The 15,469-nt window shown below is 31.8% G+C and overlaps 1 protein-coding gene across 1 annotated transcript; it reads left to right on the forward strand.

Moving 5' to 3' along the window:
• The first annotated feature begins 4,771 nt into the window (after positions 1 to 4,771).
• On the forward strand, positions 4,772 to 14,091 carry LOC110602177 (protein ESMERALDA 1). Its single transcript, XM_021739631.2, has 10 exons — positions 4,772 to 5,440; positions 6,187 to 6,256; positions 7,590 to 7,657; positions 7,775 to 7,863; positions 9,067 to 9,264; positions 10,770 to 10,974; positions 11,062 to 11,229; positions 12,472 to 12,639; positions 12,722 to 12,912; positions 13,432 to 14,091. Exons 1-10 carry the CDS (start codon positions 5,066 to 5,068, stop codon positions 13,586 to 13,588), a joined length of 1,689 nt encoding a protein of 562 aa, XP_021595323.1. The 5' UTR covers positions 4,772 to 5,065; the 3' UTR covers positions 13,589 to 14,091.
• The last annotated feature ends 1,378 nt before the right edge of the window (positions 14,092 to 15,469 follow it).

A 15,469-nucleotide genomic window follows, 5' to 3' on the forward strand; every position in this document is an offset into this window, starting at 1 on the left:
ACTCAGTCCCTTAAGGCCCACAATAGATTAAGATGGTTAGAGGGAGTTCCTATCCTCCCATGAAGCTTTTATTGCCTCCCCTCTCATCTATTCTAATAGTTTTAAATCTCAATGCTAGCGTTTCTTATTTTGAATAACTGAACCAAAATTCTCTTTGTATATCTATGTTATCTCATTGTTATTTTTTTGTCGATAACATTATTAAGTGATTAACTGATTGACATTATTTTTAGATGATAATATCGACTGACGCTATCTTATTTGACGGATATATAAATTAAGAAATAGTTTTTACTTTTACGGCGTTCTCTTCGTGAGTTGAATTAGAATTTATTAGAGTTTGTTGGACTTAAAAAATATTATTTTTGATTAAAAAAATAAGATAGATCAATAGATATTTAAATTTAATTATTATATCATATTTATTTTAAATTCATTATACTGCTTAAACTATTTTGATTATATATATAATTAATAAGTTTATACATAGTTAGATTTATTTTTAAAAATATATTATTTAAAATTTTATAAATGATTTATAAAATTTATTTTTTATTTAATTAATAATTTTATAGACTACTTTGTATAATTGATATCTTACATATAAAATTCATGAATGAACTTTCCTCTTAAAATTTATGTATTTAAAAATGTATAATTTGGTGACATTACTCCCAGCAAAGTTTTGATTTTTGTCGTTTTTCATGTTTCTAAACATAATATAAATGAAATAGTTTAATTTTTAATTTTAAAAAGAAATTTATTTTATTATAAATAAAAATTATATATACAAAAAGGAATTTATTTAATTATCTTCTCTCAATTTTAATTTCAATAAAAAAAATCTCATAACTTTAATTGAGATATTTCACTTGAGACAATTATATTGTTTATATATGGTTAAGTATAATCTGCTGGAGCTCTCAGCCCGGGGAAGGTGATGACATTGGATTTGAGACAAAGTGCACGAGCAGTGGAGGTGGCAGCTGGCGGGTCAAAATCATGATTAATTAGGAGTCTGAAAAGGTTCGAAACTGATAGTTACATTAATGCCTGATCCTCTTTGTCAAAAGCTATAAAAGGATTAGCACCCTATTCCTTCCTAAATACGCTGGCAAGGCAACCCACATACTTTAGTTCAGCTGCCTAATCACATGAAAAATGGAAAATTTTCTATTCAATCTGCGACTCCAAAATTTATTAGTGGACAGCTGAAATTGGCTGCTCATTTAATGGCTCCTTGTCTCTTAGGGCCGTAGAGTTGGCGATGATTTGGAGGGATTGTTAGTGCGCAGTTTGGACGGCGATAATGGCGTAAGATGATGTAGAAAAAAATAATGAAATTATTGTCTTTTTAAATATTAAATTATCTTGTAAACTTTAATTATTATTTGCCTTTGGATATATTAACGTGACTATGCATTTTCAACGATTTAATTTTGTTGTCATTTTAATATTTTAGATATTTTTCTCACAAAATATGTTGAATTAATATATATATATATATATATATATATATTTAAATATCAATAAATTAATTTAGTTTAAACTTTTGACGCAAGTTTTTATCTATAGTATTTTTGTAACTCGATACTCTCGTATTTTTCTATTTCTTAAATTTAACCTTTTATTTCCTCTTCACCATGAAATACAATATGCGTTAATTGACCATCGATGAAAAAAATATTATTATTCCTATTAAGAATTTCAGAGATATTGCGATCATTACTTATGATTTTTGTGTAGTGAGATGTTTTCACATACAATCTAATTAATTTTAAGAATATGCTGACTTTTTTGACAGATTTATGGCGATAATTTTCGGACAGTTAATGTATTGAAGGATTTGGTTTCTAATTACAAGTGCGACATTTTATTTTTGATGGAAATAAAAACTCTTAGTTCTCCTATGAAATTTTTTCGTAATTTTTTTACATTTTGATGGTTGCTTCTCAGTCAATAGACAATAATTGGGAGGAAACTTTTCGTTAATGCGGATGAGTTATGAGTCTGTTTCTGTAGTTAGTTTTTCTTCAAATTTTATTGATTCAATTATTTCGGAATGTAATGTTCAATGGAGGTTTACTAGTTATTATGAGTTTCTGAATTAGCAATGACGACGTCAATCTTAAAATCTTATTCGAGTTTTATTTCGTAGAGGTTTTTTTTCATAGTTTTGTTCGGGAGACTTTAATGATTTATACTCGAGAGATGAGAAAAAAATGAGGAGTATCTTTACCAAATTATCTTATGTAGGGGTTTAAACAGACATTTGATGAACATTTTTGTCAAATTATCTTATGTAGGGGTTACAGATGAGCATTTTTGCCAAATTATCTTATGCAATAATTTGATTTTGAATAATTATAAATTTTGGTTAGACTCTATAACTCATATTTCTGTTAGATGGATTTGTCATAATACTATTCTAACTACTTATACTTTGGCTAGATAATTTATCAGGTATAATCGTTTTCTGTTTGGGATGATATCATTTTTTTACGATGAAATTTTATTTAAAATATATATATATATATATTTAAAAAATTTATTATTTAATTTTTATAAACTCACTAATTAATTTATTTATCATGAAAAATATATTAAAATATTTTTAAAATTTATAAATTAATATATTTATTAATTTTAATTATTAAATATTATATATATTTTTAAAATATCTCTTATATAAAATAACTAATTAATAAATTTTTTAAAAATATAAAAATTAAATAATAAAATATTTAATGGTAAAATAATGTTGGAGAAATTATTTGATATAATTTAAAATTGAGAATTAAAATACTTAATATATTTTTAAAAGTTAAGAAATTCAATAATGAGTTTTTTAATATTATAGATGAAGTAATAATTTTTTTTTAAATTCAAGAATTAAGTTTCATTTATTTTAAACAAATTAATATATGTAAAATATTTTTCAATAAAATATAGTTTTATTATAATCGTAAAGTTAAAACTAAAATTCAATAGGGTTAATAAAATTATTAGATTTTAAAGTTTATCTTCCACTTTTAAATGCGTGAAATGATAAAAATGACTTAATTTTTTTTAATTATAAAATTCTTTTTTTATTTATAATTTTTAATTAATTATCTGAACAATATAAAATAAAAAATTTATTTTTTTAATAAATTCAGTTTTCATTCCATCATTTTCAACAAAAATATTAATAAAAATAATTATAAAAAAAATTTTATATTTTAAATTTTATTCCAATTCAAAATTTTATTAATTTTGAACGGTATAAATAATGATATGATATAATTAAAATAATTTTAAAATGTTAAATTTTAATTGATAAAAAACAATAAAGAGTATAATTATAATAAAATCAAAAATAGGCTCTATAAAATACTTTATTAAATTTCACATAAATTAAAAATAAAAACGTAATTCGTTCCAATGTTTCGAGAAATATGATTCAAAACTCAACTAATTTGGTTAACTTGAAATCAGATTTGGTCGAAAATAGCTCAGCGAGAAATAAAGGATTTAAATAATTTTGAAGGAGAAACAAAAGGGTCCATTTCACCGGCAAAAATGCTGCACTTTAGGTTCGTGCAAGATCTCCATGTACCCATTATTGTAAGCAAGGAAATATTTTATGAATCCAAGATACATCATTATAAATAAATTTAAATTACTACTCTCATGACTTAAAGGGTAGAATATTTTTTAACTGATAAGCTCGAAAATTAATATAAAAAAATTTTTATTTAAAAAATGATATATATGCATACTATATTCACCACCTTCATTGAAGCTTCCTTTATTAATATTTAACATAACAGCTTTTCTTGAACTAAAAAATATCCCCGTTATTTGTTTTTGAGTGGTATGCTTGTACTGCAAAATGCTCTATTATTTATTTGTACTATTACAAATTTAAAATAGTATAAGGAAATTATTTAACTAAAATATAGTTAGTTGTTAATTATGTATACTAAAATTTATTAATTTATTGTAAGAGATAAGAGGAGATTATAAATTTATCTAATTTTATTTTATTTTATTTTATTTCCAAAAAACATATAAAAATATCTTTTAATATTTACTAAAATTTAATATTTTTAAAATAATATAATTAAAAATTATAAATAATAAAAAATATACTTAAAAGGAAATAGTATTTTGAATATATATATATTCCCCTATATTTTTAATTTAACAAGTTAATTGCGAGGAAAGTTGGTTCGTGTTTGAAGATATATAAAAAATTCAAGGATAAACACTAGCCTGTTAATTTTCAGACACATGTGATTGGCTGAAAGATGAAATCAGCATCAAATTTTGGTGGGGAAGGCTTCGGAGTGAAAATGGCTTAAGATGGGGCTTTAGACAGCCACTAATGTCTGGCAAGAAAAGTCCCAGAAATAGGAAAAGCACAGAGGATCCACCCCATCTTCCCCTCATCTCTGCACGTGTTTCCTTCTGCTTATATGTAAAAAATTAATAAAAAAATGTGACACCTTACATAAATATTGTATAAACTTTGATTGGAATGCCCATTTAAGTCTCGGTAAAAAAAAAATCATCTCATAATTTGATTTAAATGAAAATTAATTATAAAAATTGACAAATATAAAATTGACAGAGGAAATAGAAATCCCCATACCGATTTCCCCCCAAAAAACCACTCGAAAACAAAGAATAATATTATACCTTTCCTTTCCACAAGCCCAAACAACCCCTAATACTACCTTCGACAGAAAAAAAAAAAAAAACCCTAATAATACACATCATCACCTCCCCCCTCGGAAAAAAAAATCATCCCCCCCTCCTCTGCACGTGCCTCCTTTCTTTCTTTCCTCTCTCGGTCTCTTTCCCTCCTCCTTTCCTTTGCTTTAATCGTCGCGCATACAACAGAGCTCCACGGGAGACGGAGAGAGAGGAATCCACAGCAAAGCAAGAGATCAAACAAAGCCTCGGAGAAGTACGTTTTAACCGAACTCGGTGACGCCATAGAGTTTGCTTATGCATGACGACGTCGTAGCGAAGGAAGCGAGAACGGAGACGCTGAGATCCAACAGTTCTTTGTTACTAAATGCACGCATACAACAGGATACCGAGTAGCGGCCACTCGACTCCGTCACCACCACAGTCGCCGCTTCGTTCCCCGAGGTATCGCCACGGGGGCAGCCGCTCCAAGCGTTTCAATCCGGCGTCCCACCCGCCTGGTCGGACCCTCGCTCATCGCCTCGCGTGGCTTCTCCTTTCGGTTCTCCTACGCCGGCAGGGGATTTTCCTCTTTGCCCCTCTTATTTACATCTCTGGTATGCTTTTGTATATGGGAACGGTTTCATTTGATGTCGTTCCAGTCATTAAGCACAAGCCTGCTCCTGGGTCCGTCTATCGAAGTCCTCAGATTTACCGGAAGCTTAGACCCGAAATGGATGCAGATAATTCCTCCGCTGATGCAGTGAGTTCTAAGTTTTTATGTGTCATTTCGGCTTATCTTGCGAAATAGTGATATGGGTTTGATCTTGTTTAGCGCTAAAATTTTGGGCGGGTTATTTTTTTTTTCTGGTGATTTGGAGATGGGGATCTTCTGGCTGTTGTAGATTTTTTTTTTCGTTGATAGGATGCAATGACAGTTGGGCATTGTAATGTTGCAAATCAGAACCAAGTGACTGGAAGATAATTATGGGATTTTGTAATTTAGTTATGATTCACTGAAGCAGCTTGGTATTTGCTTGATGTTGTGTCTGATGCCTAACTGGTGATGCCCAGCAATTCTTGGATTTGGCAGTATATACTGAAACACACGCTTCTGAGAATTCAATAGGATGCTTCTTATAATTCAGTAATCCTAAGCATATTTTTAGCACTATCAATTAGCGCTATGGATTTCAGTAATTTTATTGCTGGCATCTGTAGATGTTGCAGCTAGTGGGTTAAAACTTTTAGATAAGGGCTTACGCCCTCTTGTTGACCCAAAATTAATACTATGTGGGGCAGTTATATGGTTTTGTAGTCTCTGCATTCCAAAACCGGCTCTGGAGAATTTATCTGTTTTATTTTCTCTCAACTCTCAATCTTAACATCAGGTGTATATTTTGTCTAATGGCTGCATCAGGTTTTATGTCTTATGATTTTTTTAAAAAAAATATGAATTACACATCTTTAGTTACTTGGCTCTCACATTAGATATCTAATCTATTGTAGCTATCAACCATATGGAAACACTCATATAAAGGTGGAGAGTGGAGATCATGTGTGAACAAGTCTTCTGGAGGTATGAATTTTATTTTGTTGCTTTTGCCACAGTGATTTTTATTTTTGGGATGTCTAAATCATTTAATTTAACATGTAAATGTAATGAAGTAAGTCATATCTAAGGTTATAGAAGATGCAGTAGTTAACATTGGTTTCAGCAATTAATATTCTTGCTGCCACTTTTTAATCTTTGCTATACTTGGAGTTTGGAAGAACCTGGTTGCAAATTATGGCCATCTTAGATGGAAATCTAACTAGATATTATTGAGACTGTTGGGCTAAGTCTTGTTGTATTATGCAATTTCACATCAAGTTTCTTTCGATCTGAAACTTTGTTATTCAGTTATTCTGCACAAGGCTATGTAATTTAAAGTGCTATTGTTGGATATCAGAGAAATTGCAGCAGCACAAAACATGTTGAACTTAGATTATGCAATTAAGGTGCTACCTAGTTATGGCCAGAGATGAAAAATTCTGGATCTGTCATTGTTCGGTTCAAATATATTGATTTCTTCGTCTTCTATTGCCCCTAACTTTATCATTTCCTAAAGCAGTCACATTTTCTACTACAACATTGATGTTTTAATCACTGTTTTTAAAACTTTCTTCATATTATACATGTAATCTCTACGCTACCATAAGTGCTGATATTGGCATTTTTTTTTCCTACAATGATCATCATTAATGGCGCTTTATTTGGCTAGAATGATAATCATTCTGCCATACTCTTACTGCTAGCTGGATGACACAGGCTACCTTTGGCATTTTACTGAAGCCAGTGTCTTCCCAGGCACTATTTGTTAGGAAGCCCATATTTTTGGTCCTGAAGCTACAGAATGGGATGGCACTCTCGTATAGCCTAGCACAAACCCCATAGGACTTATTTTGGATCTTCAAGTTGGAACCCTGACCTTAAAGTTTAAACATTAAGGTTTTGTACTTGGAGCCTCTCCATTTTAGATGTTTCTCCAATCTTTACTGACCTGTCATGCTTATCATAACATACCCACAGCATGCTTCTTTATCTTAGTCACTAAAGTTTGTGGTCTGTCCTCACTTTAAAGGCATCGCTATATTTCATCTTCCCTTATTCTCATAAAGGTGACTTAGAGCATGAAAAATCCCACACTTGTGGGCCTTATAGGGGTGGATGTATGCTGCCTTATCTCTACCTTGTAAAGAGGTTATTTCTGTGGCTGGAACCTGTGACCTCCAGGCTCCAAGTCACAAATGTGTTCTCTGGTTTTTGAAAATTTGTTCCATCCTTCATATTCATCTTATCATACTATCATTATCATGCTGATTTTCTGTATTAATAAAACTTCGTTGTTGTGGTTCTTGTATCATGATAGGATTACCTGAATCAAATGGCTACATATATGTTGAGGCAAATGGTGGCCTGAATCAGCAGAGAACATCGGTGGGTTTGATCCCTTGCTTCTGCTCATTTCAGATTTATATATGCCAGGATTCCCTTTTTTGGTTCCTTCACCCCATTTAATGCTCAATAATCTGTTCTAAATGCAATGCCTTGTAGATATGCAATGCAGTTGCTGTGGCAGGCTTTCTAAATGCAACACTTCTCATCCCAAATTTTCATTTTCATAGTATCTGGAGAGATCCTAGGTTTGTCGATTCATTTTCTCTAGTGTAATGTTTTAGACAATGTGGATTTGTACTTGGTAACAGTGAAAAAATATAGAAATGCATTGATAACTGATGAATTGAATGACTTATGCATTATCAATCCTGAAAAGTTATGGCCTTTTTCAGGTAGTATGAGCTGATGCCTTCACTTGACATTTGAATTAGGCTATCCTTATGGACAATAAATGAATAAATTGCCGTAGCATTATTCTTGTATCCATTAGTTAACCTTTTTAGTTTTGCTTATGGACGACAATGGTAGATAGTGTAAGACTTCTCTTGACTGACACTCACTAATCTCATGTATAAAAAATTCTTGCCTTTGGTTTTTTGAACTGAAGATTTTTTAAAATGAAAACCAATACGTAGGAGTTTTCATTTGGATTTGCAGTGAGGATATATTGTGGGTTTGGACTATACTCACTGTGCTGTGTGTAAGAACAGAAATGAGAAAACAAGTCTCATGTTCCTTAGCATCCAGCAAGATATAATTTTTAAAGAAATAGATGCAGAATCTAACTCCTGACATTTTTAGTTTCTTTGACGAAATAAAGAATGTTTTGGTTTATGTTGAATTTGAATATTAGAATAGATTAGATAGATCAATTTTATCTGGTAGGGTGTATAAGCTTGATTGTCCACTGGTTTCTAGCAGCTCCCACCTTATGCATGCTTCATAATGTCAAAAATATGTTTGTTTGAACCTGAAGTGTTCCTAGAAATATTACAGTTATGTTCAATGGTTTCTGGTGGTTCCCACCTTAGGCTTGCTGCATAATGTGTCAAAATATGGTTGTTTGAACTTGAAGTGTACTAAGAAACATTATAGTCTATTTACTCTTATCTTGGTACTAGATTCCTTTTCTGCAATTTATATATCTGGAAAAGCTTCCTGAGAGATCTGCCGTTGAATATCAGTTATAATTTTCATTAAACTAGCATGTGCCTGCTTGTGAACTAAACTATGTGCTGTCTAGAATTTCTTTCCCAAAAGAATGAGTGATTTAAGATGTTGTATTCCTGAATTGTTAATGAATTGTGCTTGTTCTTTTATATCAAATGCTGGTTGTTCATGAGGAACGTGCAATTTCCTGATTGGTCGCAGAATTTTTTGGGTCATAGTTGGATATACATTGCTTTCACGTTGAGATAAGTGTCTGACTTGGGGTTTTACTCATCCAGCAAATTTAGAGACATCTATGATGAGGATTATTTCATCAGTACCTTGGAAAATGATGTACGGGTTGTTGATAAGATTCCCCTGTATCTTATGGAGCGGTTTGATCATAACATGACCAATGTCTACAACTTCAGAGTGAAAGCATGGTCATCCATTCATTACTACAAGGAGGTTGTACTTCCAAGGTTATTGGAGGAAAAGTGAGTTTTAGATTTATAGGATTAACTGGTTCAAGATAGTTTTTTTTCTAGTTTAATTTGCCTGATTTCTGTTCCTTCTAGATAGTTGGGAACTGAGAATTGCTCTTCTTCCTCCTGCATTTCTTCTCCTCTTTTGATTATCTGTCTGACTCTCATTTATTGCTTAGTTAATATTGCATGTTCAATATGTCTAAATTTCATTAATGATGCTACTTCAGATTACTTAGGCCCTATATCTCAACTGTTTTATGTTACCTGTGCAATTCTACTTCCCAATTCTGGTATACTGGGGCATGTCCTTCATTTATAAATAGGGGGGTAATCATAATTTATTCAGATGCCATCTTGTCCTTTTCTTTTCAGATTGGGGGCTGCCCTCTTTTAGTTCTTCAATTTTGAATTTTGAAGCATTTGCATTTTAACAAGTTCTTCTCTGTAACATTACATTGGAGCTGCAAATTGGCCATTACTAGTTGAGCTTTAGAGACTTCAAGCTTGACTTATTGTAAGCGATTCAAGCATTACTCAATCTTGAGTCAACTGTAACCCAACCTTAAGCTAGGCATTTTTTCAGCTGGTTTAACTTCAGAAACTAGTCAAAAGTCTAAACTCGAGCTAAGCTTATATTCAGCTTTATTTACCTTGTATATGATATTGAGCTTGATCTTGGTTCTACTCATTGAACACAAGCCAGCAAAACTCCATTTGGCTGTAATTGAATCTCAATAAAAAGAAGAATTCCTTAGTTAAAGAGCAGAATAATCCTATACTAAAGTTACAATGAAATATTGAACCATTCATAAATTAATTAAAAAACAATAACATATTTCAGTAAAGGAATTTCAATAGGTTCAATATAAGTAAGTATTTTTTGGTTATGTATTAAATAAGAGTAAGTTTATTATAAGGAATTGTTTTTTGGTTATGTATTAAGCAAGTAGAATGAAGTTATAACAAAAAATTGAACCATTCATAAATTAATTCAGAAAATTACATGTTTCACAAAGGAAATTTCATTAGGTGTAATATAAGCAATTTTTTTTAATGTATTAAATACGTAGAAAATAAAGTTATAAAGAAATATTGAACCATGGATAAATTAATTCAGAAAATTACATATTTTATCAAAGAAATTTCTGTAGGTTTAATATTCTTTTGGGGTTATGTATTAAATAAATAAATATATATAAACTTCAAAATCAAATAAGCGTGTTTAGCCCATTTGTTAAGATGAGTTTCATAGCTCAAAATGTGACAATTTGTTAGACAAGTATTAGACATGCTTTAAGATTGGCATTGACTTGGCTTATTCAAGTGAGGTCATACTAAGGTACAACTAGGTCAGCTTTTCTGTTTTATTCTTTTAGAGGTGTTTCAAGTGTTGTCATTGTCTTGTGATTACACTATGTCGTTGGTTGCATCATGCTTGTTGTGTTGCTGGTGATTATGTTAGTTTGATTGATTCTATTGATTTGAAATATTATTTTTTTCAATAAATTTCTCAGGGTTATAAGGATTTCTCCTTTTGCAAATCGGTTATCATTTGATGCTCCTCCAGCTGTTCAACGGCTTAGATGCCTGGCAAATTATGAAGCATTGAGGTTTTCAAATCCCATATTAACTCTGGGAGAAGCTTTAGTGTCAAGAATGAAAGAACGCAGTGTGAACCATGGTGGGAAGTATGTTTCTGTACATCTTCGCTTTGAGGAGGTTAGTATATTAATCATTTTGTTGCTACTGCTCTTTGTGGCTGAAAACATGATCTTGCAAACATGCTTATTGTCCTCTCATGCACAGGACATGGTTGCTTTCTCTTGCTGTGTATTTGATGGTGGAGAGCAAGAAGAAAAAGACATGATAGCAGCAAGAGAAAGAGGTTGGAAAGGGAAATTTACAAAGCCTGGTCGTACCATACGTCCTGGAGCAATCAGGCTCAATGGGAAGTGCCCCCTTACCCCTTTAGAGGTAATGAATCACTATTATACCACTCCATCTCATTAAGCACTGATGCCTAAACTGAAATGGCGTTTCTTCTTGCACATGAATTTTCTTGTCATTCATTTGTGGCATGTGCATGCTTGAAATTTTTGTTGGAATCCTGCATATGCTAGTTATTGTAGCTACTTGCATTATCAGTGAAGTTGCAATTTAGAGGTTCTACTTGAACTAGTTTTGTTAATTTGAGCAGCAAGTTTACTAGCTAAGTGTTTTTTTTAGCTTGGTGATGTCCTCAGGGATACTAACTAATTCTTTCTTTTGAGTAGTGGAGTCCTCCAATCATTCTTAGAGGTATGTCCTTAAAGAATCTGTGTAGCTGGAGATTTGTTGCTTGTTGCTACTCCTATTTGGTGATGTTGAAAGACTTAGGTGCATGTGAATAAATATCTGATATGGGAAAAGCTTGTTGCTGCTTTTTAACTTGGTGATGTTGAATGACTTGGGTGCATATGAGTAAATTGTTTATCTAATAAGAAAAAAGTTTCAATTGGCGTAACATGGCTAGTGTTATTTTCATCCCTTTGATTTGTGGAGAGGCTGACAGTAGAGGCAGGTAGTCAGACAGGTCTTAACTTTTTCCTCTTCAGATGTATGAACTATGACTAAATTACTCTCAAACGTGCAATGTTTTGAGGTGTAATAATTTTATCCAAATAGGCAAAATGTTTGTTTACTGTTATTTTACTAATTTAATAGGAGTAAAGCATGTTCCCATATGCAACTATGCATTCTCACAGTTGTGTTTCTAATCATGGAGAGACTTGCATGTTTATTTCTGCCATAGCCACATCTCAGATATGTCCTCATTGTGCCACATATAATCAAGTATGTGCAATTTGTGTCCATCTAATTGTCACATTGGAATTATCATCATAAGTATCATTGTTATTGGAATGTCTCAATTTGTAAATTTTAGCTATATTCAATAAGCTAAGGTGGGGTCACTGCTGTTTCACCTTGAGAAATTGTGGCATATTTAAGCTAAGGGTTTCATGTTTGTTTGAGAGCTCATTATATCTCGACCATTGAATAAATTGCTGTTTTCATGATGGCTGCCAAAAAAGATCAGTGTTTGTGGACAATGAAATTTTTGGTAATATTAGTCTCCTATACCTGTTCTCTGCCCCTGTATGCATATGGATTATGAAATATAGTATTATTCATATTAAGATGTTTTCTATTTTATTTTATTTTCCTTTTCCATATCAGGTAGGCTTGATGCTCAGGGGAATGGGTTTTGATAAAAACACATTCATATTTTTAGCATCTGGAAAGATATACAATGCTGAAAAGTACATGGCCCCGCTGTTGGAAATGTTCCCAAATATGCTAACTAAAGAAATGCTGGCTTCAGAGGATGAGCTTGCTCCATTTAAGGTATGAATGGTTTGTGATTTGCTTCTTCCATCTTTATGGCTGATTCAGTGGCCATTGATTTAACTTGAGTTACTGCTTTCAGAACTATTCTTCCAGGATGGCTGCGATAGACTACACTATTTGTCTTCACAGTGAGGTATTTGTAACTACTCAGGGTGGGAACTTCCCTCATTTTCTGATGGGCCATAGGAGATTTTTGTACGGTGGACATTCCAAGACAATCCGGCCAGACAAGCGAAAGTTAGCTTTGCTCTTTGATAATCCAAATATTGGGTATGCATCTATTTCAATGCTTTTATTTTCCTCTCAACTGACCAATCTTTTCGTAAGTGTGGAACCATAATGATTGGCATAAAACTAAAATTAATTAAACTTAGCTCCTTAGGAAGGTCTCTTGATGTCTGTTATTAGTTGAAATTGGCTGGAAAGCAACAGAACTGATGTTACATTTATTGGTCACAAAGTATATTGGGAACTTGGAGGGGATTTTCTTAATGTTGCCAACTGCTCAGACACCTAATTTCTAGACTGTAGGTTTTACTTATTCATATTCATTAATCTGGAAAATTATATGCTGATTATTACTGTATTCTGTTAATCAAGTACACAACAGGATTGAATTCTGTGTTTCACATTTTTAATTGGCTGCTAAATCATATCTAGTTATTTAAAACAGAAATGTCCTATAGAAGGATTAGGGAATGGGCAAACATGCTTATTCAAAATGCTTATCATTTAAGACCAAAAAATAATATGGGGCTAACACGTATTAATCCTTTCCTTTATTGCTAGGTGGAAGAGCTTCAAGCGACATATGCTGAATATGCGGTCTCACAGTGATTCCAAAGGATTTGAACTCAAGAGACCAAATGATTCCATATATTCATTTCCATGCCCAGATTGCATGTGCCGTATGAACAAGACTGATTCAAGATCATTAGCTCCGTGATCTGCTTGGAGAGATTTCGACCATTGATTCCTCTACCCGTGCTTGATAAACAGATCTTGCTGCTGACCCCATTTTTGTGTGTTGTGATTCTTTTATTTTTTTCCCCCTTTCCCTACAGTGAGAGGGTATACACTTCAATTTTGGGAGCTTTGAAGATTTAGTGGAGATTGCAGTCATCTGATTATTTCCTGGGATTGGATATAGGGGGAACCGCATCTTTTTGTACATGATGCTGGAGAACATGCAAACAAATTCTTTGATCAGGAATTTCCCGGGCATTAACTGAGCATTGTTTCCATACATGCTGCTGCAGCTGCTGTATCTAACAAGCTGTAAGATGATACATTTTGATTCTTTCCTGCCCTGGTTACGTCATGCTTGTAAATTAGTTGGGTTGGATCCATTTTTAGGATTTTAGGAACAGGAATTTATGTACATTTCATCACAGATCAGGCTGTAGATTCTTTTTTTTTTTTTTTTTTAACGGCCATTTTTGTTGCTCATCGTGTCTTGTCTTATATATGATCTTCTATATGTTATTTTTCCCTGAAAATAATTGTTTGTGCGATGTCAATATGGTGTGCTGCCTTGCTTTGTTAAGACAATTAGAAGAGTTTTGACATAAATTAACTGCCTGCCTCTCTTTAGTTGATCAAGAGCTGCCTTTCTGTCGATTTGTTATATGAACGTACAATGTTTGTCTCAGCAAAGTCGATGCCGCGCTGACTTGGCAAGATGGTCTTAATATCATTAAAGAATAAATAAAAAATAAACGTTCAAAAACCCTAAGCTAAAGTGCCCTGAACCGGAGTAGGAATTTAAAAGCCCCGACTTAAATTAAAAAGTTACATTTCCCACCAAGTGGATTAGGTTTATAATTTTATTTTTATTTTAATTTTTGTGCTGAAGACCTAAGTGCTAAAAAAAAAAAAAGAATAAGCTCAGCTTGCTGAGACGCCGTCATACAGTTTTATTTTAATTAAGAATTAGAGATCCTTGAGTTTAGAAAAGTGAGCGAAAGAAGATAGAAAGATTTATCGTTGTGGCTATGTCAAATAGATTTATACGCCTGCCATGTAATCCATTCTCTTTACTTGAAATAACTTTCATATTGTATATGGGATGTAATTACATTTTAAATTTATATATTTAATTTCAAAAAATTAGATTTGAAATTTTAAAAATTTAATATTAAGAAATTTGTCAACACAAAATTTCAGAAAACAGATACTAACATTTCTTTAACTAAAATGCTCATATTTTGGTCACTTGAGCAGTTTTTTTTGTTTATGACATCCTTAATTTAATCGATTTAAATAACTTTTAAATTTTTTAATTAATTCAAAATAATTAATAACTTTTATTTCGCTTATATTTTACTGATATGGTCACTATGTTGTGATGTTTCCATCAGAATTTTGTTGTACAATATTTATAATATTATTAAGTTAAAATTGGACATTCAAATATTATGATTTAATAGTATATTGGATGGTTTTATTTCGTCTGGCAAACATACAATTGTAATAGTTTTGTTGCAATGATCTCAAACAACTAACCCAAATAAATTATTTAGTAGCTTTTGAGTTAGACATGTGGGAGTGAATGTTACCTTGTCTCACCCTTTTCTTCACTCGTGCAGTCCCTTTTGTCCTTAGAACCTTCTTTCTCCAGCTCCCCTTTTATATTCTTCTCTTTTTGAACATAATTACATAAATCATGAAGTTTCATTAAATATGAATAAATAGTTTATCACAGAATTAGTAAAGATATATTTAAGACTCATTTGAAGACCGTGGTTCAATTCAACCTCTTTTATTTTTTAAAAATACCTAATTCTGGGATTTAATTTATTTTTGGAAAAAAAAAAGTTCATTTAAA

This window comes from Manihot esculenta, chromosome 15, assembly GCF_001659605.2.
Source record: "Manihot esculenta cultivar AM560-2 chromosome 15, M.esculenta_v8, whole genome shotgun sequence".
Lineage (NCBI taxonomy): Eukaryota > Viridiplantae > Streptophyta > Magnoliopsida > Malpighiales > Euphorbiaceae > Manihot > Manihot esculenta.